The sequence below is a fragment of the Diadema setosum genome, chromosome 12, assembly GCF_964275005.1.
Source record: "Diadema setosum chromosome 12, eeDiaSeto1, whole genome shotgun sequence".
Taxonomy (NCBI): Eukaryota; Metazoa; Echinodermata; class Echinoidea; order Diadematoida; family Diadematidae; genus Diadema; species Diadema setosum.
In genome coordinates, this window is record NC_092696.1 from 15,665,677 (window position 1) to 15,692,273 (window position 26,597).

Here is a 26,597-nt window from a genome sequence, read left to right on the forward strand (position 1 = left end):
ATGAACAAGGATGGTGACATGGCAGCCTCACAACAAGTTAGGGCTCAAGGAAGCAGATCAAAAGAAGAAGGCATGCATAAATTCTACACAGGTGAACTTGTTGAGCACGTGGTATTGTAATGGAATTACATTGCTACATTTCTGAAATACACAGTGTATGTGAGGCTCCTATGTCATTATCTTTGTTCAGTGTAATTTGTTTTGGGTTTTTCAGAGTATTGATTTCTCTGCTCAAGGACCAAAATAAATTCCACAAATCTATACATGGAGCTGTTGATTTATGTACTAGATGTGAAATTATGAAAATCGTCTAGAATACCCCTTTAACAACGTCCATGAGTTACACAGCCCAACAGTCATACAGCCCACGAGTCATACAGCCTACCAGCTCGATACTGAAAAAAGAGGCCTACCGACTCAACATTAGGCAAAGACGGCCCATTAGCCCAACATTATAGGTAAAATAAGGCCCAACAACTCGACACTGTATATGCAAATGAAACCGACAAGCTTGACACTGTTTAACCCTATTAAGCCCAAGCTATTTTGACCCTTCGCAGGCCCAAGGGAGGGGGGGGAGGGGGCACATTGTGCCCTCCTCCCTATATAACTTTTTTTATTATTTGATGTATCATCGTCATATTCGGCACATGAGTAGAGTAACTCATACTCTACATGACCGTACATTTGAATTTTCTCAAGGTCACGCAGGGAGGACGCTATTTACCAAAATATAAAGAAATACATAGGAAATATGCTAAAAACATGATTTTCTGTATAATTTATTTATCCCCATTATATATGTCTTATTATAGACCAATCATTTTCATATTTGCCATAAATGATAAGCAAGTGGAATCTTATTATTTGTTAAGGTTGGAATTTCTCAAGATCACCACATGGGGGCGCTATTCATATCAACATAAAGAAATACCTGATATGAAATGTTTACTGGGACGGGTACATGTATAGTTATGACATTTCATATTTGCATGATAGTGGAATTTTGAGATTGCAGATTGATGATATGATAAACTCATGATATTAGAGGCATAATTTTGGTGAAGGAATCAAAATAACACAAAATAAAAGGGCAATCTTTAGAAAATACTATTGTTTTTAGTTATCTCTATTATATCTACTGTTTTATGCCTTTTTCACATAAAAACAAAGGAAAGAATGAAAAAAAAAAACTTTCCAGGACCATATAATATTACTTCAAACTTTGCTCCTTCAACAAATTTTAGTCAAGAAACACCAATTTCATACACTGTAATACTGTTAAATGAAATGGGAACAGAAAAATGATGCAACATCTGACTGACATGGTTGTCAGTTTATGGTTGCCATGGCAACCAGCAACGTCAAATATAAGTAAATTATATATCAAAATGTTCGCAATAAGATTTTAGGAAAAGTCACCATATTTGGTAGAAATCAGATTAAGGGCGAAGGAGTGGCAAATGAAAATCTGGTAGGGGGCACAATGTGCCCCCCCCCCCCCCCCTTGGGCTTTATAGGGTTAAGCCAAAACACAAACAAACAAACAAACCATGAGACCAATACCGCGTACTTCAGACCCCTTAATGTAAACGTCGGTCTCTTGGGCCTTATTTGCCTTATGTCGAGCTGGTGGACGGTAGTCCTATAGGTCGTGGGCCGTTATCATGGACGGAATCACGTTCTCAAAGGTGTGGGACCCACTTCCGGGATTTATCAGCTAACAGGCTAAATTAAAACAAAAGTCCGTCACCAAGGCAACTTCTGGTGCCTCTTCGGGGTTTCTTCAGCTGAAAGGTTTCATTCTATTTGTGAGGCCACTTTCGGCGTAAAAAACAAAAACAAAAACAAAAACAAAAACGGGGAGGTGCAAAGTGGTGACACCCTATGTATTCCTATGTATAGTGCAAAAAAAAAAAAAAAAAAAAAAAGCTGGGGTCCGAGAGTCCCCCGCTCCCCTCCGCTGGGAATTGAACGAAGGTATTTGTAATCTAACTTCTTTGCCGGCAAAAATGTTTTGTGAAAACAGGACTGGTAGCATGTGTAACAGGTTACACCATGATGTGTATGTATAGCTTAATCCATGCACGATACAGTACAACTGCTTTTAACTGACTTTGCTCAAATTCCATTTCCATCATGTAAAGCCTCAAGGATAGGCACTGCCCCCAACGTTCGAGGATGGAAAGGAGAAGACATTCGATTGCAGTGTGACATCCAGGAGGAGCCTCTCGCTGTGCTCTGGGTCAAGGGGAGCATCTTGCGTCCGGAGCTGAAGGTTTCCAAAGCTGAGTTTTTCGATGGAAGCTTCAGGGGCAGGGAAGAGAGGTTCGACATCGATAAGAACTTCAGCCTCGTCATCACCGACTTGGAGGTGGCAGATGAGGGTCGATACGATTGTCAGGTGCTGCTGAAGAATTTCCAAAGTTTGGAAAATTCCACCATCATTACGATTAGGTGTAAGTTGTTATTTTTTTTTTCTTGTCACTCTCTTTCTCTGTCTGACTATTATAGTCATTTATAAATGGGAGACAACCTTAGAAGGGGAAAATATCGCATCATCGAATTAGGTGGATTGGGAAAAGTAAGGTCGGGTAGACAAGTAACCTTGTGTTTTATATATTCTATCGTACAAATTTTGTTTTGTGCATTTTATATACATGGCTATGTGTATGTAAATGTTACACTGTAATAGCATCTTGATGGAAATAAGATGATGAGTAAATGAATACAGAAGTGACGAAAAAAAAAATGGCTTGTAGGTGACTCATCTGTCAAAGCAACATATTTACGTAAAATTAGTAAACTGCGCGACCTCCGTCACGATTTTACTGAACCCCCCCCCCCCCCCAATAAAAAGGAATCTGTCATTCTCTATCCTTTTTTTTTCTCAAAATTCCTATATCATTTTGACGGTGCTGAGTACAAATCGGCTTTTTGACAAAATCATAATTGGCGTCTTTTGCCGTTATGGTGGTAACGATTCATTTAATTTTTCATCGAAAATGTATCAAATTGTAACAAAAGTGACTCTGTAGGTGTCTAGGTACCTGCAGTGGCGTATCTAGGGGGGGGGCAAGGGGGGCACGTGCCCCGGGCGCCACTCCTTGGGGGCGCAAAAAACGAAAAAAAAAACGAAGAAGAAGAAAAAAAGAACGAAAAAAAAAACGAAGAAGAAGAAGAAAAAAAAAAACACGCCAGGAAGGGGGAGGGAGAATGGTGGGGGGGGGGCAGAAAACCAAATCAAACAAGATAAAAACAAAACATGATGATGACGCGGACAAAATGACAATGTTTATTGTGTTCACACAAAAATTCCATGTTCTGTGAGCTGAAATACAAAAATTTTCGGCTCGTTCGCTGCGCTCGCTCGCCAAAATTTATGCAAAAAAGAAGATAATAAAAAAACGTGATGATGACAAACTGACAGTGTCTATTGTGTTCACACATGTCATTTTATATTTAGCAGGCAAAATGTTTCACGGAGCAGCGGCTGCAATTTCATTCGTTCTGAAGCGATCGCCAATTGGATCAAAAGAGGGCGTCAACGGTTTCGAACATGGGGGGGGGGGGCGCAAAAAAACAACAACAAATCAAACAAGATAAGAACAAAACGTAATGATGACGCGGAAATATACAAATTTCGGCTCACTCGCTTGTACTACTTTATAATTTTTTTCAAGTCCTCAGTTTGTTGGTATAAATCGTTATCTATAAGGCCGTCACTATATCTTGATTAGAATTGTAAGATTTAATAAGCAAAAAATGACAAGAGTTTCATGATTTTTAAGCTGAAATACAAAAGTTTTCGGCTCGCTCGCTGCGCTCGCTCGCCAAAATTTGTATAAAAAAAGAGAAGAAGATAACAAAACGTGACGATGACGCGGACAAAATGATAATGTCTATTGTGTTCACTCATGTCATTTTGTATTTAGCAGCGACTGCAATTTCATTCGTTCTGAAGCGATCGGCGATTGGATCAAAAGAGGACGCCAACGGTTTCAAACATACGGGGGAGGGGGGCGCAAAAAAAAAATCAAAAAAGAGAAGAAAAAACCGTAATGATGACGCAGAAATATACAAATTTCGGCTCACTCGCTCGTACTAATTTAGAGTATTCAAGTCCTCAGTTTGTTGGTATAAATCGTTATCTATAAGGTCGTCACTATAATTGTGAGATTTAATAAGCAAAAAATGACAAGAATCCCATTTTTGTAAGCTGAAATACAAAAATTTTCGGCTCGCTCGCTACGCTCGCTCGCCAAAATTGATTATAAAAAAAAAAGATAAGAACAATACGTGATGATGACGAGGACATTTACAAATTTCGGCTCACTCGCGCGCACTAATTTAGAGTATTTTTAAAGTCCTCAGTTTTTTGGTATAAATCGATATCTATAAGGCTGTCACTATATCTTGATTAGAATTGTAAGATTTGGTAAGCAAAAAATGACAAGAATTCCATGTTTTGTAAGCTGAAATACAAAAATTTTCGGCTCGCTCGCTGCGCTCGCTCGCCAAAATCTATCAAAATTCATTACATATAAATCACCCTCAAAAGATCCCTTTTAAGTGCTTGAAAAAGCATCATGTGGACTTTGTTTAAAGTCCCTACCGGGATGGGGTTGGGGTTGAACACTTTTTCAGAAATTAGGGGCGCAATTTTCGTGCTTGCCCCGGGCGCCGTTTTTCCTAGATACGCCACTGGGTACCTGGTCAACTGCAATTAAAGTTATTTTAGTTAATTCATGGTCATGGGGATACTCGAAAATGGTCGTTGCCTGGGTATAACTCTTAAATGTTGGCCTTCATAGGAACCAAAGTATATCCTTATGATGAAATAATGTTAAAGATAATAAAAAGTTTTGGTACCTCAAAAGTTTCCCTGAATTTCCTTGTCTTGGTTTGTGTTTCACGTTAAAGTACGTTGTCTGTGAGAATTACTCGCCCCAAAGTGCTCTCATGTCTTAGTAATCATGCAATAATGGTTTCGTACCAGAGCCGTCGCCGTACAGCGTCGATAAATATTGTACGAAACCACTGACTGCGACCAGCTGCGTGCAGCCCATTGTACGCATAGCTAACTGCGACCAGCAGCCCCATACGCATATCGTAATGGGGCTTCGCATTGTAACATTCAGGATCATGACAGAATTAGTATCGCGGGTAAATGTCAATTTAAAATCCCAAAATTTCTTCGATTTGAAGACTTACCAATTAAGTTGAAGTATTGAAAACAGGCTTCGAACAACGTTTGGTTCTGCCAATAGTCCCTTTCTTTTCGAATTGATGACTGAATGTGACTCGGTCGAGAGGACCTTGGGAGAGCTACATACACCATGGACCGATGCATACACTGACTACTACGGCCAGCGCATGCGCACACAAACATCTTATCCGTTGATATGGGATTTGAAATTTGTGCGCATGTGATGTGTTCGCATCATGGTTCGCATGCACTGGCTGTAGTATTCAGTGTACATGGTGTATGTAGCTCTCCCAAGGTCCTCTCGGCCGAGTCACATTCAGTCATCAATTCGAACAGAAAGGGACTATATAGGCAGAACCAAACGTTGCCCGAAGCCTGTTTTCAATACTTCACCTTAATTGGTAAGTCTTCAAATTGAAGAATTTTGGGGATTTTAAGTTAACATTTATCCCGCGATACTAAATCTGTCATGATCCTGATGCTACAATGCGAAGCCCGATTACGCTATGCGGTATGGGACTGCTGGTCGCTATGCGTATGGAGCTGCTTGTCGCAGTTAATTGCATGATTACTAAGACATGCGAGCACTTTGGGGCGAGTAAGTCTCACAGTGTTAGTTATATGAAAGGTACTTTAACCTGAAACACAAACTAAGACAAGGAAATTTTTGTGGTACCAAAACTTTTTATTATCTTTAAAAACACAAAAGCAGTGAGCATGTAGGCCTCTCAAGTAAAAACTTTGTTTGCTATGAAAATTTTGGTCGTCTAAAGTCATGATGTCTCTTCAATGTTACTATAGGAACGACTTCTACAGAATTTTGCTGAGAGAAGAAATGAATTCGAATACACACACACACAAAAAAAGGTGTCATTTCAAAATTAAATGTTCCTATTTCCCTAGCAATGGCATCAAGACATGTAATCGAGGAATGCGTTGATAAGAGTCAGTCTCGTCAAAGCCGGTGTACATACCAATCTCCCTCCAACACCCCTTCCTTTACTCTTACGTGCATCGTGAGTGGATTCAAGCCCAACGTTTCAATGCTATGGACCGAGGAATCGGGAAAGAGACTGGATTCCGTGATTTCACAACAGAACACACTTTCTGACGACACATACGAGAGGTTCGAGACAATCACTGTATCAGCTAAACACGGGAAAGAGCAAACCTTCATGTGCGTGGCTACTGGTGACTCGCTGAATGGAACGTCAACCGTAGAAATCACCGTTCTACCTGTATCAGGTTAAGTGAAATGTTGGATTTTCCGTATTTCGGAAGATTGATTGATTACTTAATTTTCCTCTCCGGAAATTCTTTTTACATTGCATATCACAACAAAATAAACACTAAATACATCACAGGTACACCACAGACACATCACAGAATCCGAATGAAACTAACTCATCAAAGTTCTGCATCAAATTATTGATATCTCAAATGGCTAAGTACATAAACATTCTAACACTCTAACAATCAAGGAGGTTCGAGAGATGGAGTTCCAAGTGGCTAGTTATTCAAGCAGTTGTCTGTTTCTACTGATGCTCAATCTAATTCCACAGGTGCATGTGCGCCTGTGATCTCAGCTTTTGATGCCGTCATCTTTCTTAGCAATCTGAAGATTCACATCAAACTCTGACATAATGTCGGATGAATTTAGCATGTTTATTCATAAAACGGAATAAAATTTCTGATGATGAAAAGTTTAAGAGAAAACTTAACTCCGTTCAGAAATGGGTGAATTATTGCAAAAGAGTATCTAATATCTATGTTATGAAAGTGCTTGAAACCCTACCTAACTGGAAAACACATATTATCGCTGTTCAATTAATTTTCGAAATTTTCGAAACTGAAATATCATCCCAAGCCAATCAAGAGCAGCAAAAACTTTGGCGCCATGGTAATGAAGACTTCGTCATAATTGTATTCTAATCCCGATATGAAATAGTCAAATTGAACAACAACACACTTGTTTGCAGTTTAATTTGTAATGAATAATAATATATATCCGGAGTCGGATGGTTTATGGGTCCACCTCTCTCGGTTCCATGTAAACAGTTACAACAGGATGAAGAAATTGTTCAGAGGCTGAATACACTGACTTCACTAGCAACATAGACCATACAGCCTTAACTTCCACAAATTAAACGCACATGTGCATGGCCCTGGTGTTCACACATAGTCCCTTCCGATTTCTGATGATAGATTAAATTGCAAACACGTAAGTTTTTGGTAAATTTATTTTACTACTATATGCAGATTATCCAGTTATCATGATTTCAATCTTCTGCGGTGAACATTCATCAGATTCAAGTCCCATTGAATTTTGCAGATTAAACAGAACAATCATAATGCCGCAAAAATAATTATTATAACTTTCTCTCTCCGTGAAACAGATTAAGTTGCTGAATTTTGCTGAGAGAAGAAATGAATTCGAATACACACAAAGAAGTGTCATTTCAAAATTAAATTTTCCTATTTCCCTAGCAATGGCATCAAGACATGTAATCGAGGAATGCGTTGATAAGAGTCAGTCTCGTCAAAGCCGGTGTACATACCAATCTCCCTCCAACACCCCTTCCTTCACTCTTACGTGCGTCGTGAGTGGATTCAAGCCCAACGTTTCCATGCTATGGACCGAGGAATCGGGAAAGAGACTGGATTCCGTGATTTCACAACAGAACACACTTTCTGACGACACATACGAGAGGTTCGCGACAATCACTGTATCAGCTAAACATGGGACAGAGCAAACCTTCATGTGCGTGGCTACCGGTGACTCGCTGAATGGAACGTCGACCGTAGAAATCACCGTTCTACCTGTATCAGGTTTAGTGAAATGTTGGATTTTCAGTGTTTCTGAAGATAACGGCTAAACATGTAACAATACTCCAACGATTTTTTTTTTGCTTCATTTTTGTTTTAATTGTACATTTTCTTAGCAGAGCAGCCTTTACTGTACACGTGTCGTTCTATCAATCAGTTAATACCAATTTCAAATGTAAAGACAGAAATAACTGCCTTAGACTATTCGCAGAATGTCCTCTGAATAATGTATATCAGTTTTCTCCATGTGATCACATCTTTGGTACTGACACACATTAGAAAAAAAAATGTTAGCGTTGTATGTTTATAGAGATTTTTATACAACACATCTGGCTTTCTTCTTGTAATGTAGTGGTAAATTTAAACGTGTTTCATCTATTTGTATATCAAATTTCAGGGAAACGCGATCATTCGGGTCTAATCATTGGACTCGCCATTGGTGTGCCTGTTGCCCTAGCCACCCTGTTTCTCCTCGTTGGAAAGTATCTTCAAAACAAACATCCGGACTACCTACCTCAAAAAGGTGTCGATTTTTGCAGTCTTGATATCTTTCTTCATCTGTGTGAGTGTGTGCGGGAGTATGGTTGTGTGTATATATATATATATATATATATATATATATATATATTTTTTTTTTTTTTTTTTTTTTTTTGGTGGGAAGGGGGGTTAGCCACTGCTAACCATATTGAAATGAATAAGAATCGGTCTGCATTAACGAGAAACCCGTGAAAAGGAATAGGCTATTACACACAAGGATGACTGTGACATAGTTTACGTATACAGGGTTCATATAGTCGTATAGAACTTGTGGTAATAGACCATTACTTCAAAACACTGTAACATATTCAAAATCGAATGAAAAAACAAAAACAAAAAAGCAACCCAACAATTTGAGACTACTATTGAACACGTAAGGTATCAAACTATTCTGGGATTGATATACTGTGCGACTACTGCCTCTCAGAGACAGTACTCTATATACAACAACGATTTTCAATGAATTCAGGTACACACAATTTGTACACGTTATCGTTATTTTTAAACGATCATTGATATTAACTGTGTATTCCATCCGTTGTTGATATGTTTCAGGATGTGGCTGGAATCCCTGCTGGCGAAGACCAAACATAACAGAGCATTTTTATGAGGAAGCAGAATTAATGCTGAGTATGAAAACATTTACGTTATCATAGTATCCATTGTAGAAATGAGATAAATACTGTGTCTATTCTTATATCATGCACGATGATTTTTAATTTCTCGACTTTCATTGAATATTTCATTGCACAACAATATCAAATTCATTCTCATTTCTATATCAATTTATTTTCATATCTTTATCAATGACACAATACATCAAATATATATCAAAAAGAATGAGTGATATCCAACTTGGATGTCCAATAGAATATCAAAAACTTATAGATCATAATAAATATCAGTTGTCTTTGTCTGTTGTCACTTCTCCTCTAAGGACAAGCCTCACTTACAAAGGAACAAGTACAGCAGTGCAAGGAAGAACTGAAGGCGTATTACCGTGTGTCTCGACGAAGAGTCAGAGTGGATCCACTCAACTTTATGGAGCTTGTTGAATTGGATGACATTTATACCAATTTAAGTATAATAGACCGAAGCAGCATGCGTAAGACACCAATAGCGTACGGGGATCTTTTCCACAGCGATGGAAATCTTTTACAGCGCCTTCTGATCCAGGGTGAAGGAGGTGTTGGGAAGACAACGCTTTGCGCTAAGATTGCCTGGGATTGGTGCCAGGGTAGGATTCTCCAGGATCTGGACATGGTGCTCCTAATTCCTCTTCGAGATGTCAAGAACGCAACAAGTATTGGTGCTATTGTAAAAACCTATCTCTCTCATTCAAATATAGCAACAAATAAAAAGATAGATGACTATATTTCAGCAAATCTTAGTAGAGTCCTCTTTATATTTGACGGTTTCGACGAGTTTGATGAACAATTAAGTGAACAGAACAGCAGTGCGGTCATTCGCATTCTAGGAGTAGAGCAATATAAGTCATGCAAGGTAATTGTTACCACACGGCCGTGGAGAACAGATGAATTCATGATGGACAAGAGTCTTGCCGAAGCTTACACTTTGCTTAGCGTCGAAGGATTTAACACAGAGAATTTAACAACTTACATCAGGAGGTACTTTCGGATTAGAGAGAGGGACAATCTTGCAGAAAGCTTGATCAGTTTTATGCAGGAAAATGACGTTATCCGGTGGAAGATGGCCCCGTTTCCCATCTACTGTGCAATGCTTTGCCTCATATGGAATGACTGCAGAGAAGAGAAACGAAAAGAAATGCAAACATTGCAAACTTTCTCTAAAGTGTTTGGAGAAATGATTTCTTTTCTGAAAGAACACTACGCGTCAAAACTTTGTAAAAATCTGAAGAATCAATGCGCAATTACATGTGTGAAGAAAGCTGGTCGGGCAATCGAAGACATAGGAGAGATAGCTCTGAATGGCTTATTGAACAAAAAGCTGTCATTTCCTGAAGAACAATTCAGAGAGTATCATGATGCCATGGAAACATGTTGCAGAGTCGGGGTTTTGACAATAGAAAGAGCTGTCATGACAAGGGAGCGTCGGCGCGATGTCAACATCCAGTCCTTCGTTGTGTCAACGGTTTCGTTTCCCCACAAATTATTCCAGGAATATATTGCAGGGGTATATATTGAGAATCTTTTCGCCAATGATCGTGATAAGTACGACAATGTGAAAAATGAACTTCATAGTCGGCCTAGAGAGTTCCGCTACCTACTGTACTTCACTTCAGCATTACGAAGTGAGCTTGGCCTTGATATCATCCATGGCTTGATAAACTGTGATAACTATTCCTTCGTACTTTCTAATTCTCCTGGGAGTGCTGATGATAATCAGCGTAATTTTTGCGTTGACGTTGCGTTTGAATGTCATACTGAGGAGGCCACCAGGGCAGTGGGAGAACGATGGAAGGAACACAAAGTCGCATCATACTATTCAGAGCATACAAATTCAGGAGTTGTGTTCATGGTGCGCTTTAACCAAGTGGTGAGTGATACCTAGCTTGGCTATCGATTTGAAAAGCCACTGAACAATTGAAGGGGTCGGTGCAATATAGTGCTAACCCACACTTTTGTCAAAATTGAGTTACATGCATTTTCATGATCCTTATCCATCACTCTAACCTCCTTGAAAATATCATATTTGAATTCAACCAATAAGATGGTAAAAAATGCATGCATTCGTGTTTTATTAATGTACAATGTATGGACTTTCCAAACATTCAGCAGCGATTATCTAAAAATGACCATTGTGTGGGTTAGCACTATATTGCACCGACCCCTTCAATTATGTAAAATGACAGTGCATAACAATGGGTTTTCACGTACCATGCGTTTGATGCTCAACATCATCTGCTCTATCTACAGTGGCTTAAAGACCAGTTTTGTCACTATATTTAAGGAAATCGTTCTGAAATGCAAAATCTTGCTAAGAGTTGAATATCGATTGAAGTGTTATTTTATGCAGGTAATAACTGATGTCCTCCGTCTGTCCGTAATGAAGTTGTAAGGTATGAATTGGAGTTTGAGCTAATTCTGAACTTCATGTAACTTGAAATAATTGCAATGTCTTGTCATCAGGCAATAGGATTGTTGGTAAATGTATAAAATGTCTTTTCTGGGCCTTTTTAAACAAATTTGATGAAGTCAAGAAGTATGCTCGCATGACAAAGCTATTGAATACTGGAAAGAATTGTAGCTGTTTCAGGCTTGACTAGAATTAGATCAATTTGCGACAGTTGCTGTTACCACTTGGTTGCCAAACTCTTACTGGCAGTAACCATTCAAGTACGATCAAGATATGATATTGAATATACGCTGTGTATCGACTAGAGTGACGTACTGTGTGCTGCCTAGGCCTGCATACACGTTACATAATTTACGGTACATAGCAGAAGTATTATCGCCCCTCGGCTCTGGTTGATAACAAAATACATGGAGCGTGTACACCCACTAAATGTCTTAAAGAGCTCTGATTAACGAATCACGTCATAAATTGAACGTATCAATTTGCTCCACTTGAATTGAGTTTCCCACGTCCAAAACAACTGCATGTATAGTTCTAAACACCACTCTATGTAGAGCCTACTGTTGGTTATGAATTACCTCTCACTGATGTCAAATAATTTTCAATCCAATATTCATAGGAAACTTTACTTGTCAGCGGAGTGAGGTACGGAAGATCTGTGTCACGGGACTTGGCAGAGGGTATGTGCTCCAGCTATGTGCTTCGCAAAGTAGAAATCTTTGACTCACAATTTCACACTGATTTCTACAAGATCCTCAGCGCAGAGGCTTTGAACTGTCAGGTAAGACCTTATCACGAATAGTTGCATGTAACATAATGTACAGGCTAAAGATGAATTGTTACTACGATATGACAATAAGGCAATACAATCAAAGAGATGGCTAAGGGGATATATCTTTCCGCCTCCCTAATACAAAATTATCAGCTTTATTCTACTTATATGATGTAAGAAACAAAATAAAAATCAGAAGTGAATACAGTGCTATACTGTGGTAAAGGCTTCTGAAACAAAGAAACGAATTTGCATCAGAATTTGTAATGTAACTGTGAAATGCAGGCTTGACAGGAAGATCTTAAAGGAGCATTAGAATATCCAGACGATTTTCATAATTTCACCTCGTGTACACTACAACAAAATATTGAAAGGTTTGAATTAAAAGCGCGGCCGAGCCCGGCAGTGTAAACGGACAAAATTGCGGGGCTCGGCCCCGCAATTGAGGCTGGGCTCGGCCGCGGCTCTGCCCAGCCCCGCACTGTAAACGGGGTCCAATACTCCCCAAAATCTTTAACAAATTACGCTGAACAGACTGTTTTATGACATAGGAGCCTCACATATTTCAGAAATGTAGCAGTGAAATTCCAAGTTCACCTGTGGGGAATCTGTACATGTCGTCGTTTTTGTTCTGCTTCCTTGAGCCCCAACTCATGCATTCTTATGGTGAGACTGCCATGTCATCATCCTTGTTCATTGCAATTTGTTGTAAATTTTGAAAACGTTCTTATTCCTCATCCTATCACCATAAAATATGACACTCTGTATGTACTTAGTATAACTAAATTGTTCAAATGTATGAACCAAAGTCGGAGAAATAGTTTGATCTTTATGTCTATTACTTAAAATGCACGAGCATTACATGGCATGTTCCAGCCTTCCGTCACAATGATAATATTAGCGGTATAGTAGTAGTAGTAGTAGCAGTAGTAGTAGAAGTAGTATCGTATTAGTGCTAGGAGTAGTAGTAATGATAATAATGATAATAGTAATATTCTAATGATGATCATTTGATTATTTTTCTTCTTTCTTATTTCTTAGTTTTTCGCGATATTTTGACTCTCTTCTTTTTTTCTACAGATTGAAGATCTGAGCTTGTATTTCGATGATGACTACCTAAATCAGTCCTCGGTGGGAGGGGACTTTGTCCGATGGGTATTTACCATGCCACGTCTTTCGAACTTCAGACTTAAATGCTCCTACTTGCCTGAAAATGTCCCCTCAACAGCCGCCGCCTCAGCATCATCCTGTCAGGTATTTCATCGTTAACTATGCGTCATTTGCTGTCTGTACTGTATAGAGGAGTTTATTTCGAAATATTAAAAGTCATCGGTCATGTTTGATTCACTACATAGTTGAGTAGCTTTTTTTGTGGTTTAGGGTATTTTCCAGATTGGCGTCAGTCTTACCATTTAACTTTTTTTCCAACACAAATCTCTTCAATGTATGAAAGAAAGGAACAGCAAAAACAATGTGCTGCCGTAGAAAATGAATTGAAAAATTATAAACAACAAAACGTAACGACAGAAACAACAGTGATTTTGAACCCTCCATAACAGACACACCGTAAACATTAATTAGGCCATGTGTATCCATGGAGATCCAAACTAAATGTGGATCCAAACTAAATTTTCCAATGATTGCCTGGGAGCTATCACATTACGAGTCTTTGAGTACGTCCAACCCGTACTGCCGTCAGGACAAACAGAATCGATGCCTTGATCAGATACCTAATGTCACTATTAAAAACGAGACGCTTAAATATCCACAACGCCCCTATCAAACCATGAGTCACAATATATTTCATCATAGTTAAATTGTCAGATTTACATAATGTGTCCTATTCAACATTAAAGGGGATGTCTAGTAACTGATCAGTGGGAATCAGTGGGAATGCTGGTGGATGATTGTTCCAATCCTTGTGGGATTCATTTAAGAGTACATTATATCTATTGTTGTGTGATATGTTGGTTCAGAATGGTTTCATATTCAAGTAATGTGCAGTTCAGTGTTTCCAGGTTAGCGTACCTGTACAGTGACGGGGCGATTGTTGACTGGCCGTTAACGATCGCCCCGTCACTGCACAAGCATTCCCACTGATTCCCACTGATCAGTTACTAGTCATCCCCTTAAGGGGAAATCCAATCCAAATATAACTTAGGCTGATAAGAAAGAGTAAAATATTTCGAATTCAGCGTTATAATTTTGATCGAAATCGGATGAAAAATAAGGAAGTAATGACATTAATTAAGATTTTTATATTTTTCAGGATACAGTTCTTGGACGGTCAATATGAATGTGGTTAATGAGCAAAGTGAGCATGTCATCCCCTCCACCATATATATTATGTACATAAAATTTTGAAATTTCCAGTTTTTCATTCAAACGCATTTATGCCCGAGGATCAAATCCTCGTACATCTAACTGATTACTATTCTGAAGTTATTCAACCAGGAATAACACCATGTTTCAATGACTTCAATGACAGAAACATTGAATTTTCGTCATTATTTTGTACACGACCATTGAAAAATTGTGAGGTTATGAATGGATATCTCACTCATTTGCATATTCATATCCACTGTACAAGAACTGTTTTGCAGAGATACTATAGCAAAACTTTAAAATGTCACAACTTCCTTATTTTTCATCCAATTTCAGTCAAATTTTTACCATTGTAATCAGGTTAACTTTATATAATATTATTTGGACTGGATTTCCCCTTTAACCGGAGACGAATACTGCCAAAAGAGTAGGGTGAGTGCACTGTACAAGGCCTGATTCACGTGACCGAGGTATCTCAGTGGTTGGCACAACTGATTGAACGACAGGGTAGTTCGATAAAAAGAGAAGTCTTGGTACAGAGCGGTCTTTTCCAGGGATGCATTCTGTTTATAACTTTTAAAGGTTTTTCTTTGTTTCATAATGATCACCCATCAGTGATCGGGTACAGTGGTCATTTAGTTCTAACGCGCTTTCAATAATGTCACTGTTAATATTATCGCCTTATAATCATGGAAGTATTATGTTGATTTGCAATGTGCCTACGAACAGATTCACCTCTCTCTCTCTCTCTCTTTCTTTTTTTTTTTCTCTCTCTCTTTCTTAGCCAAGCCTAGCAACAATTGCCACTGTAACGAATTACGGTTGATCTTATGTCTCTATCTTGAAATGCACGTACATGTACAAGGGCATGTTCCGGGCCTTCACATTTGCGTTGGTCTGTAATATTCATGTTAGCATTCTTTCTTGCCGATGTCACACCATTTCATTCCATTTCAAATTCGTCGTGCGCATGGCAGATTGTCGTTAGCGCGCTTCCCTGCGCCTGGTAGATTTGTCGTTACAGTGTGGGAGTGCGCATGGCAGATTGTTGTTAGGGTGTGGGAGCGCGCATAGGGTTAACAACTTTCTGCCATGCGCACGGAAGTGCTCTAACAACAATCTGCCATGCGCACGGGAGCGCGCTAACGACAATCTGCCATGCGCACGACGAATTGTCTTTGATATGATTTTGATCTTTTTTTTTTTTTTCACAGATTCAAGATCTGGACTTGCATCTTGACATACCCCCTGACCATTCCCGATATCAATCCTCGATGGGAGGGGACTTTGTCCGATGGATATTTACCATGCCATGTCTGTCCAAGTTCAGTCTGAGATGTCCCTACTTGCCCGGTAGTTTCTTCTCAGCAGCCGCGGCCGCCTCAGCATCTACCTGCCAGGTATTTTATCTGTCACTATGCATCATAATGTGCTGTTTGAAGCGGAGCAGACAATTTTTTATTTATTTATTTTTATTTTTATTTTTTTTTTTGACAGGTGTATCTCACTGGAGGAGACTTAGCTGCGACTGGCGGGCCTTAAAAAAAAAAAAACGAAAACAAAAAAAAAAACGAAAAATGCGACACGAGAGACCAAAAAAGAAATAAAAATGGCTTGCGCTCTCACCGAGGAGACTCCAGGGGAACTTGTCAGACGTCTCCAACAATTTGTCCAAAGAAGATGAACATTAATTCGTCCTGAAGTCGCGGAGACGTTACCCCGACACCTCCTGTAGGTCGCAAATTGAGTTTCCGTAAAGTCGCGGAGACGTCTCGGAGACATCGCGAATAAAATAAGTCTACGCGACTTGATTGGCCACGATTAGACGGAGAAGTATGGAGACGTCGGGGGAAGCGTCGCGGAGACTTTTCCGCGACCAGCTAGAGATTGGAATGAATCACCGAAAAAATTGTGAACATGTTTGATAGTCTCGCGACTCCCCGGAGAGTCGGCTACATTTTAGGAGACGTTGCGGAGATGACCTGTCTCCGCATATCGTCTGTACCAGTAAGTGCCGCACATCTTCAAAAAGGAGGGGCGGCGAAAGGTTATCGCCGTCATAAAGACATTATTATTTTCCTTGGTAATAGAGAGATAAACGATCATTATGCCCTGACACGTGAATTAATCATTGGCTTCATTCCTGTGGAGGAGATCTACAGATTGGCACATACTTTTCGTATCGTCCATTTGAGTTTCGCATAATCTGGCAAAAACAAAAACAAAAAAAGTCTCTTTGTCTTGAAATGCACATTGTCATTTACAGGACCTGTTCTGGGGCCTTCACCTCTTCAGCGATCTTTTGTATTTATGCTATCTTGATTTCATTCCATTTTTACATGCGCTTATGTTCTTGTATTTCTGATATTTTTTTCACAGATTCAAGATGTAGACTTGCATTTTCACAGCCCTCCTGACGATTCCCGATATCAGTCCTCGATGAACAAGGAATTCGTCCAATGGGTATTTACTATGCCATGTCTGTCGAAGTTCAGTCTGAGATGTCCTTACTTGCCCGATAGTTTCCTCTCAACAGCCGCCGCCTCAGCATCATCCTGTCAGGTATGTAATCTCTGGCAATGCGTCACGAGCTATTTGAAGCGTACTAGATCTTATTTGGATTCAAGAAAGTAACCACTAGTCATGTTTGATTTACTTGTTAAGTAATATTTTTTTCCGCACATCAACCCCACTTTGTTGCGATTTAACATGGTAAATATATATAAAACAGTCCATAGGGGGAACATACGTCTGAAAACGAGGTATTTTAGGGGAATTCGCTCCAAAGGGGAAATTTTTGATTCCCCTTAAGGTTTTGACAATGTTTTTCAATGCCTTATCAGTGATCTGGGGCCTAAGGACTACTCCACAGTAGAACACAGATGGCGTATTGTGAGTAGATTGAGGACTGTACCATCGATGTTATTTATGATTAAGGGGAGATTGTCAGTGATGCAAAAAAGAAAAAAAAAATGGGAGAGATGTGCATAGAAAACGGGTCATTGGGGGAGTGTAGGTATTTTTTTTCTAAAAAAAAAGTTTTATTTTCTCATTAACATAATTTTGTGGTATAAGATGCATTTTGTGCTCTTGTCAATTCAATGCTTCGTTGAGCCAATATTAATGCATAATTTTTCAAAAAGGGCAATATTTGCATTTTTTTCTGAATATTATCATGCTTTTTATCAAAATTCCCCCAAACTATCATTTATTCCTCATTTCCCCTTATGGCTGGAAATAGCGTTATGTAATCTATTTTCATATAATTGTGTGAGTGTGTGTGGTCTTTTTCAAAAGTGTGTAAATCCATCTTTTATCACATAGAAGTTTTTGACGTGCCTAAACAGGAATTTACCATGGGCATCAGCTGACTATATAGCTTACTTACAGCTCCCAAACTTTGCAGGAAGTTTGTGAAAAACTGATTTGAAAGACATGTTTTCTTTCAAAAGGGACTAAATGCGACCACTTTTCTTGCAAAAGGGCTAATATCCACACATTATCTATCATGTATCCTTATTGGCTATACTGACCAATCAGATATCAACACACGACCACGTAAACAGAACACAATGCACATTGTGTGAGGTTACTATGTTACGAAACTACTAAATCAACCATGTTACAGATGACGACAATGTTGATGAAGATGGTGATGGTGGTGATGACGGTGATTATGAAGAAGAATAAAGATGGTTATGGAGGAAAAGGGAAGAAAAACCCTACACAAACATGCACTTGTTCAATGCATTGTGCTTGGTTAAGAGATTGCTGCTTTATAGGGCAAATCAGCTTTCTTTTAATACGGACAGAGTGATAAATATTAATAAGGTACAGACAATAAACGACCTCACTTAGGCATAAATGGTCACTCAAGCTCACATTTTAGTTAATTTTGTGTTGTTGTTTTTTTTGTTGAGGCAATGTTTCTAGTAGCTAAGTGGGCAGTTTAAAGCAGATCGACTGACGAAGAAATGATAGGGGATGAGAAAGACTTTCAAGACTTTCCTTGCAAAAAGGGGCTAAGTCCGAAAAAATAATGAATATAAAAGAAAATCATATATCACAAAATACATTTGAAGGGTGTTTTTAATTGTTCAATCTTTTACCTATGGTAATGACTCTTAGACATATTCAGCTGATAATAGAATAATTTCTAGAATGTAAACATTATAATTGTGTGAAATTAAAGACCTTAATCTAATAGGAAATAGCTTAAGGTCCTTTTGTAAGAAACCCCCAAATTATACAATGAAAGAAAAGAACAGCAAAGACAATTTTGCTGCCATAGAATATGTATTGAAATAGCAAGATTATCAATTGAAATTATGAAATGCTGTATCCGGATAGACTCTGCACAGTCTCAAAACCTTTTTGACGATACATCGTTTCACTCCGAATAGTCTTACTAGGTGTTTTTTTTTTATTATAGATGATTCAATTTAATTCAACTTTATTTTCATTTCCATTAAATAAACAGGGAAAACTATATCAATGCATCAACAGAACATATCTGTAATGATTTCAAAAACGTGAATTAACAAAATACATGTGGTCATGAGTAACAACGTAATTTCATTTTTTTATGGTATAATGATATACATAAACATAGTACAAAGATGGGAATGGAAATGGAGGGTCCCACTATTAACGCAGAGCTCCTTGATTATTTCAACTATGAAACAGATGATCAAGCATGGAGAGACAGACAGACAGACAGACAGACAGACCTTCCTAAATGAGATGCTGCAGTGGTGTCGCTGTATAATATTCCCTCGAGCTACAGAATGTAGATTGTGTGTTCACGGAGGGAAGAGAAGGACTCTGTCGCACAGAAAGAGACGCAAAAACACCAATACACACACTTCCATGTGACTGGCCAGCAAACAATTACTTTGACAAAAACAAGAGCAAAAATGTTATATTCATTTTACCATTCTTTCTAGTCATTTTTGCAAGATTTTATTTTACTTTCAACTTTCTACAAATGTTTTGGATCTGTTGGGGGTTTTTTTTTCACAGTTTGAGGATCTGGACTTACATTTTGACAACCCTCCTGACGATTCCCGATATCAGTCCTCGATGGGAGGGGACTTTGTCCGATGGGTATTTACTACGCCGTGTCTGTCGAAGTTTAGTTTGAGGTGTCCCTACTTGCCCGACAGTTTCCTCTCAATAGCCGCCATCTCAGCATCATCCTGTCAGGTATGTAATCTTTGACAATGCCTCACTAGCTACATGTATTTGAAGCGTATTTAGTGTAGATCTTGTTTGAAAAGTAAATAGCCACAGACCATCCATGCGTGATTTTCTGGTTGAATAGTACAGTCATTCCATCGTTGTCTTTACTCCTTCATTACATAGCCCTTGAATGTATGAACAAAGAAACAGCAATTTTGCTGCGAAAAGACAATTTTGCTGCGAAAAGAACGTTTTTTTTTCAATATAAAGATAACCACGTGAAAGGCATTACACCATGTAAGAAGTTTTACGCAGATGGGCATTGTATTTTTTTTTTTCTGACGATGCATCTTTTCATACAGATGACATGAAAATTCACGGAGGGACAAGAAAAGGGCCACTAGGAAGTTCGTGACACAAACACACGCACACATGCACACACACAGATACGCACAAACACACACACAAGCGCTAAGACACATTATTCTTCTTGTTTCGGGCCAACAGGTAATGACTTTGGTAAAGAATAAACAAAAAATCACTAGAATGAAATCTTAATCTTAGCCTTAAAGGAAAACAAAACCCAAAGTGCAATGTAGATTGAGTGAAAGCAGCAACCCGTAGAACACATCAGTGATAGTTTGAGGAAAATCGGACAATCGTTGCAAAAGTTAAGAATTTTTAAAAGTGTTGGTGTTGGAACCACTAGATCAGGAGACTAATAGAGATCATGACGCCATGTGTGGACAACAATATAAAGAAAATACAAGGAAAATTCAACATGCTTTCACTTTTCTATAGCGTAATGAAAGAGCACTTGACTAACCGCTTTCAGAAACCAGGGGGAATTATATACCCTTAACATTATGTCAGTATCAAGTTGATTAAGATGTAATTTTCATGAGAAATTAACTTTTTTGGATTTCTCTTTATATATTCCTTATATTATTGTTCACACATGACATCATGAACTCTAGTAGTCTAGTAGTTTCAACACCAAAACTTTTAAAATTCATAACTTTTGCATCGATTGTCCGATTTTCCTCAAACTTTCACTGATGTGTTCTACATGTTGCTGCTTTCACTCCAGTCACATTGCTCTTTGGGTTTTGGTTTCCTTTAAGCACGTTAAATGGATAAATTTTGATTTCCTTTTCAGGATCTAACTTCTTGCAAGACAATTAGAAACCACTTTCATGAAATATAAAAGAGCATACAATAATAATAATAAGAATTAAATGTTTATTTTGTGATAATCGGTTTTGAAATGGCCGAGGTATTCTAGTACAAATTCAAACAGACTTGTCCTAATAAAAGGTAGATCCCACCTTTTTATCAGGACCACTTTGTTTTACTTTGTTTGAGGCTCGCTTGAAATGCTCAAACATTACATGCGTGTTCCAGGCTGCCCCTGTTTGAATACATTCGTATCTCTTCCCTTATTTACGTTAGATTATTCTTTCTTACCAATTTCACATGCTTTATTTTCCATGTACATACACCTGTATATAAATTTATTGACCTATTTATTTATCCTCTATTTTATTCATTCATTCATTTTTCATATGGTTTTATTATAACATACAGATTCAAGATCTGGAGCTTTGTTTTGACAATGACCCCGAGGATCCCAAATATCAGTCCTCGATGGGACAGGACTTGATCCGATGGGTGTTTACTATGCCACGTCTTTCGAGTTTCACTCTGCAGTGTCCCTACTTGCCCGATAGTTTCCTCTCAAAAGCCGCCGCGTCAGCCCCATCCTGTCAGGTGGGTAGTTATTGCACTGTCGGTCTTTCCAGAGCATGTTTATGCCTATCGCACTCTCTCGAATTGATATGGAAGACGAATAAGCCAGTTCACAGTTAGCACTAGTCTGCAATGACCTCTCCAACCACAGACTTTGCAATACATGGAATGGTCTTCAAGAAGAGCAGTTGAAAACAGCCATGCAGGAAGTGTTAATTTACATGTCAGTGCTGCATGAATGACTTTTGTTAATCTTGCTGAAAAGAATGCACATTCACCTGTAAATACCAATCTACACCTGGTTCATTTACAACACAGAAACCCTTTCTAGGTTTTGAATACCTCAGTTGTAAATCCATTTCAAGAGAAGGTCTGCAATGACCTTTATCTGCACATGGTCAGATTGTAACTGTGAACTGGCTTATTCAACACTTGATATTCTACATTTAATGTATTACATGTATAGTGTTTTATATAGAATATTTGCTATCAGTTCATGAACTAAATCCCACTTTGATGACATAGGGAAGTGCAGACGGCCACACAAAGGCTTCTCCTGCCACGAAGACGGTTGAATCGCTTAACGAGAGACCCCAAATGGCAATTTGATCCCTTCTTATTACCCATCATTCTATTTATTTTCTCCAGACCTTATTAAATACCGCTGCCATCGGCCAGCCAGAGAGAGTATCCTTTACCACTGCAATGATACGAAATAGCCTTGCTTCATTTATGATTTCATTTTAAGTTTTTTTATGTTTTTGTTTGTGTGTTCTTTGTTTTGTTTTGTTTTGTCTTTTTATATTTTCAACACTTTTGATAGTGCTTTCTTTCTGATGAGTGATGATTCTTGTTTTCTATGCTGGAAAGTGAAAAGTGTTCTGTAATTGCCGTGTATTATTTAAAAAAACAAACAAACAAACAAAAAACGTCAAACGTAACACATTCCTGTAATAATCAGCATGACAGAAGAAAATAGGAATGTTCAAAGCTGTTCATAAGTGCATTATTGTTTATTTCATTTTTTTTTTACAGATTCGCAAGCTCTTCTTGTATTCTACAAGCTTGTACTTTTTCGAGAGAAGGTCGCGGTTCGTCTCAGAGTCAGCAGCAGCAACCTTCGCTGAGTTTCTTTGTCGTATGCCCCATCTTACAATTGCCGATCTCATTTGCGATAACTTACCAAAGACATTCTTCACGAGCATTGCCTCACAGGCTTCACGCTCTAAAGTAAGAATCCGACATCGCCATTCACTCAGATCTCGTCCAGAATAGGGGACGGGAGTATAACATCAATAGCCTTGAGGGTGATATCAAATTATTTACTGCACTATAGTGCAGCCTTTGCGGTGGAATCATTTCGGCTATTCTGTTGTTTCATCTTGTTATATTAAAAATTACAAGAAAAGTGAAAAAAATAACTTTCTCCTTATTTCAAACATTGTTACCATAATCACGTCAAATTGTCAATTTTGTTTTTCAAACACTAAAGTCGTTAATCAATTTTACAAGAAGATTTATCGAAATGACAAATTTCTGCAAAAAAGGTGGCTATATTCAGCTGGTGTTATCCTTTTTCGCATAAAAACATTTTTCTTCAGAGATAGTAATGATTGACTTAAATTGTAATAAAAAGTGTGCCCTTTTCCATTTTGTTCATCATGCTACAGGTGGACTGCATTACTGTCAACCAAAAGCCGTTAAGCAAGTTACTCCATGACTATCTACGAGGCACAGAGGTATATAAAAAAAAAAATGGGCTTTTATTTCATTAATTAAGACACATGTTATTATTTAGTCGTAAAGTCATACAGCTTATCATGGATAAGGTAGCATAACTTTGTGGGACAGCCGGGTGGAAACAAAAAAAAAAAAAATAAGTTAAATCGTACGTTAAGCACTATATGATATTGTACTGGAAAATATTTTTACCAGCAACCTCTGAATTATCATCATGAACAGTTTTTTGCGCGTTTTTTTTTTTTTCATAGCCACATTTTAATTACACGAGTCCCAAGTAAAACAGCATGCAAATTGACTGTACTTTCTTATAGTGCGACGTTATACGTCTTTGTTTTTGTTTTTGCACTGATACGCTTTGAAGACTTCGCCAACCCAACTCCACTTTACCTTCTCTGCATTATCATGATTGCTACGGTCCTTCCACTTTAACTCACAATTTAGCTTGTGACATTATCAAATTTTATCTACCACATCGAACGAGGACAGTATCTAGATTTGGCCCTTGATTTTTATCCACTTTTTCATGTCAGGGTACGAATTGCTTTGATACGCTCAAGACAACTTGAAAATGTTTCAACTTCAATTCGCAATACGTGCGAATGTGACATCGCGAGGAGCGATCAAGCAAAAAAAAAAATAAATAAATAAATGAATAAATAGATAAAACATTCCAAATCGCAGCGGCTATCAAACACATGATGATCACCCTGTAGTTGGTTATGAGGAACACTTTAACATCTAATTTCAGAGTAAAGTACGATGCGTTCCACAAAAGAAAAAATCTTGATACATAGTTATCTTTATCGAGTATTTAAATTTCAATTAAAGAAATAAAAACTGTTATATCCATGTAAATATCTCAAGTGCATCAATTCCGATTATGCAAGCTTGAATTAAACCAGTTATCAGGAAATATTAAATCGACGTCGTCTTGTTTGATGTCTGTCAAAACATCAACAATTCACGCTTCCTTATAGCATTGCGCGGCGTACGCTGCTACCCCGATAATCTGAAACTGAAGTTAGCTATCTATTTTTTGTACCGTCAGATTCGCGTAAAATTCCATTGATATCTCCAGTCTCAGATTTTTTTTTTTTTTTGAGAGAGAGAGAGAGATAGAGAGAGATCGCCAAGGGTACCGTGATTTGTTTTGAGGGACCACATGCCACAACGTGCATGAGACGTCGCTTAAGTACCTGGGTAAATTCAGACTGGTCGACCTTAGATATTGCCACACACACAAAAAAAAAATGCTAATGGACACTAATAATGCTGAGTATAAGGGATCGCGGAACTGATATACCTCATTTGGATCACCCGAGAATTCACCAATCTTCTATTGTAACAACTATCCGACAAAATTAATCTCAAGTCATTCCATTAAATCTCTTTTCACTCTTCACCACAGACACCCAGTAATCAAAGCGACCTAGAAGGCAAGAGAAGACACGAAACCGACCAAGGTTCTGGGCAAGAACACGTACAAGCTCCGGACAAAACTGAGTCAAGCAGATGTGGAGATTACGTTCGAGGAGTTGATTTCTCGAGAGGAACAGGAAATTAAAGGACAGGTGCACCAGGAAAACAGGGCCCCGTTGCAAGAAAGTTGCAATCAATTGCAAATAATTGCTAATTTTGAAACAACCATTTTGATTGGCTCAGGGTCTGCCCTATTAAGAAGACATGCATGCAACAATGATTTTGATTGGCCAGTGACAATCAGTTGCAAGTTGCGTTTAAACGCAAAGTTTCTAGCAACGGGGCCCAGATCAAGCAAGAGAATGAAATCAAGGCAGGAGAGGGGAACTAACACGGTTAAACGTCACGAAGAAAGAGTCACAAAGAGCGTGTTTATACAGAGAAGCAAAATACGCGCTCATGCCGGCTCATGCCGGCTCATGCGAGAGGACCTCTCGAATTTTGCTCTGTATAAACACGGCGTATGCCGGCATACGCCGCCAAATGCAGGCTCATGCGAGAGGTTCCGTCCGCCACCTTTTGAGGTGGCCGATGCGAGAGGAGCCTCGCGTATTTTGCTGTGTGTTTATACAGACGACCGAAATTCGAGGGGTAACCGGAAAGCGTGTACAAGGTATTTTAATATCTGTCATGATCGAACCACGTCTTCTCCTTCTTACTGAAAAACGGGATTTCAATTGATCATTTGGCCGAGTGGTTGTCAAGAGGAACGTTACAAGAATGACCTTCAAGCTTGGTGGTCCTGATGACTTTGCCGGTGCCATCTTGATTTTTTTCATTTTTTCCCATCATGCAATAAACTGCACTGCGAACGTGACCTATGCTTGACCCCAAAATTCGAGAGGTCCGGTTCAGCTGAGGTCCGCTCGCATCGGCTCGCATCGGCTCGCATGAGCCGGTATTTTGACTGCTGTATAAACACGAGAAATAAGCGCTCATGCGGGAGGTAAAATACCGGCTCATGCGCGCCGATGCGAGAGGCTCCTGTATAAACACGCACAAAGTTCTTTGGAGAATAGGGAGCTTTAGATTTTAGACGCGCGGACGTTCAAAGGAAAAAAACATGTTCTGAGCGTGCGCAGTAGCACGCGTAAAGTCAATCTATTTTTAGCTTGCGTCGCCTGAGTTTTTCACTACGCGTACTCGGCTATTTTCACGTCCGCACAGTTTGCGACGTAGAGAGCTTCTTCATGCACTGATCATATGGGTGCGCGATCTTATTTTTTATACGTTGCGTCCCAGCATAATCTAAAGCTACTTTTCCACATGACGCGGGGAGAGGAGAACGTCCAGCGCAAGCGTCGGCTCAAACGTCCGCGCGTCAAAATCTAAAGCTCCCTAATGATAAACCATGACCGAAGGGGTGGGGTGCAAAGAAGTGAAGAAAGGGATGAGGGAAGGAAGAGGGTGAAAACATGGACGAGAAGTAAAAGACAATCGAAGAAAGGCATTGGAGCAAGACTAAATCAGGAAAGAAAGCGAGAAGGGACAGGAAGGAGTAGGGACAGGAAGGAGACAGTAAGAACGGAGGAGAGGACGGCAACATGGGCTATAATAGTGAAACAAGCAAACAACTAGAAATGTCACTATGGCAACTGGTATGCCTCCACAATAATGCACGATTCTCCTACTATAGGTCTATAGTACATGTGGACATATGATGACAGTTTCACATAATTGGCAAAATATTAGAATGTCATGTTTGTCACAAATGTGTTG

The 26,597-nt window shown here is 38.9% G+C and overlaps 1 protein-coding gene across 1 annotated transcript; it reads left to right on the forward strand.

Moving 5' to 3' along the window:
* Positions 1 to 24,963, forward strand: LOC140235747 (uncharacterized). The gene is made up of 15 exons (XM_072315760.1): positions 1 to 13; positions 2,148 to 2,459; positions 7,697 to 8,050; positions 8,433 to 8,558; positions 9,128 to 9,202; positions 9,510 to 11,089; positions 12,249 to 12,410; positions 13,482 to 13,655; positions 15,941 to 16,126; positions 17,106 to 17,288; positions 19,749 to 19,931; positions 21,495 to 21,677; positions 22,692 to 22,886; positions 23,327 to 23,395; positions 24,808 to 24,963. The coding sequence occupies exons 1-15, from the start codon at positions 1 to 3 to the stop codon at positions 24,961 to 24,963; spliced, it is 3,951 nt and encodes a 1,316-aa protein (XP_072171861.1).
* Positions 24,964 to 26,597: the final 1,634 nt, after the last annotated feature.

Bases quoted from the DNA above. Each gene is read 5' to 3' on its own strand.
- LOC140235747 (XM_072315760.1), top strand. The intron at 2,460-7,696 runs GTAAGTTGTTAT...CTATTTCCCTAG, and splicing joins CACCATCATTACGATTAGGT to CAATGGCATCAAGACATGTA. The intron at 16,127-17,105 runs GTATTTTATCTG...TTTTTTTCACAG, and splicing joins CCTCAGCATCTACCTGCCAG to ATTCAAGATGTAGACTTGCA.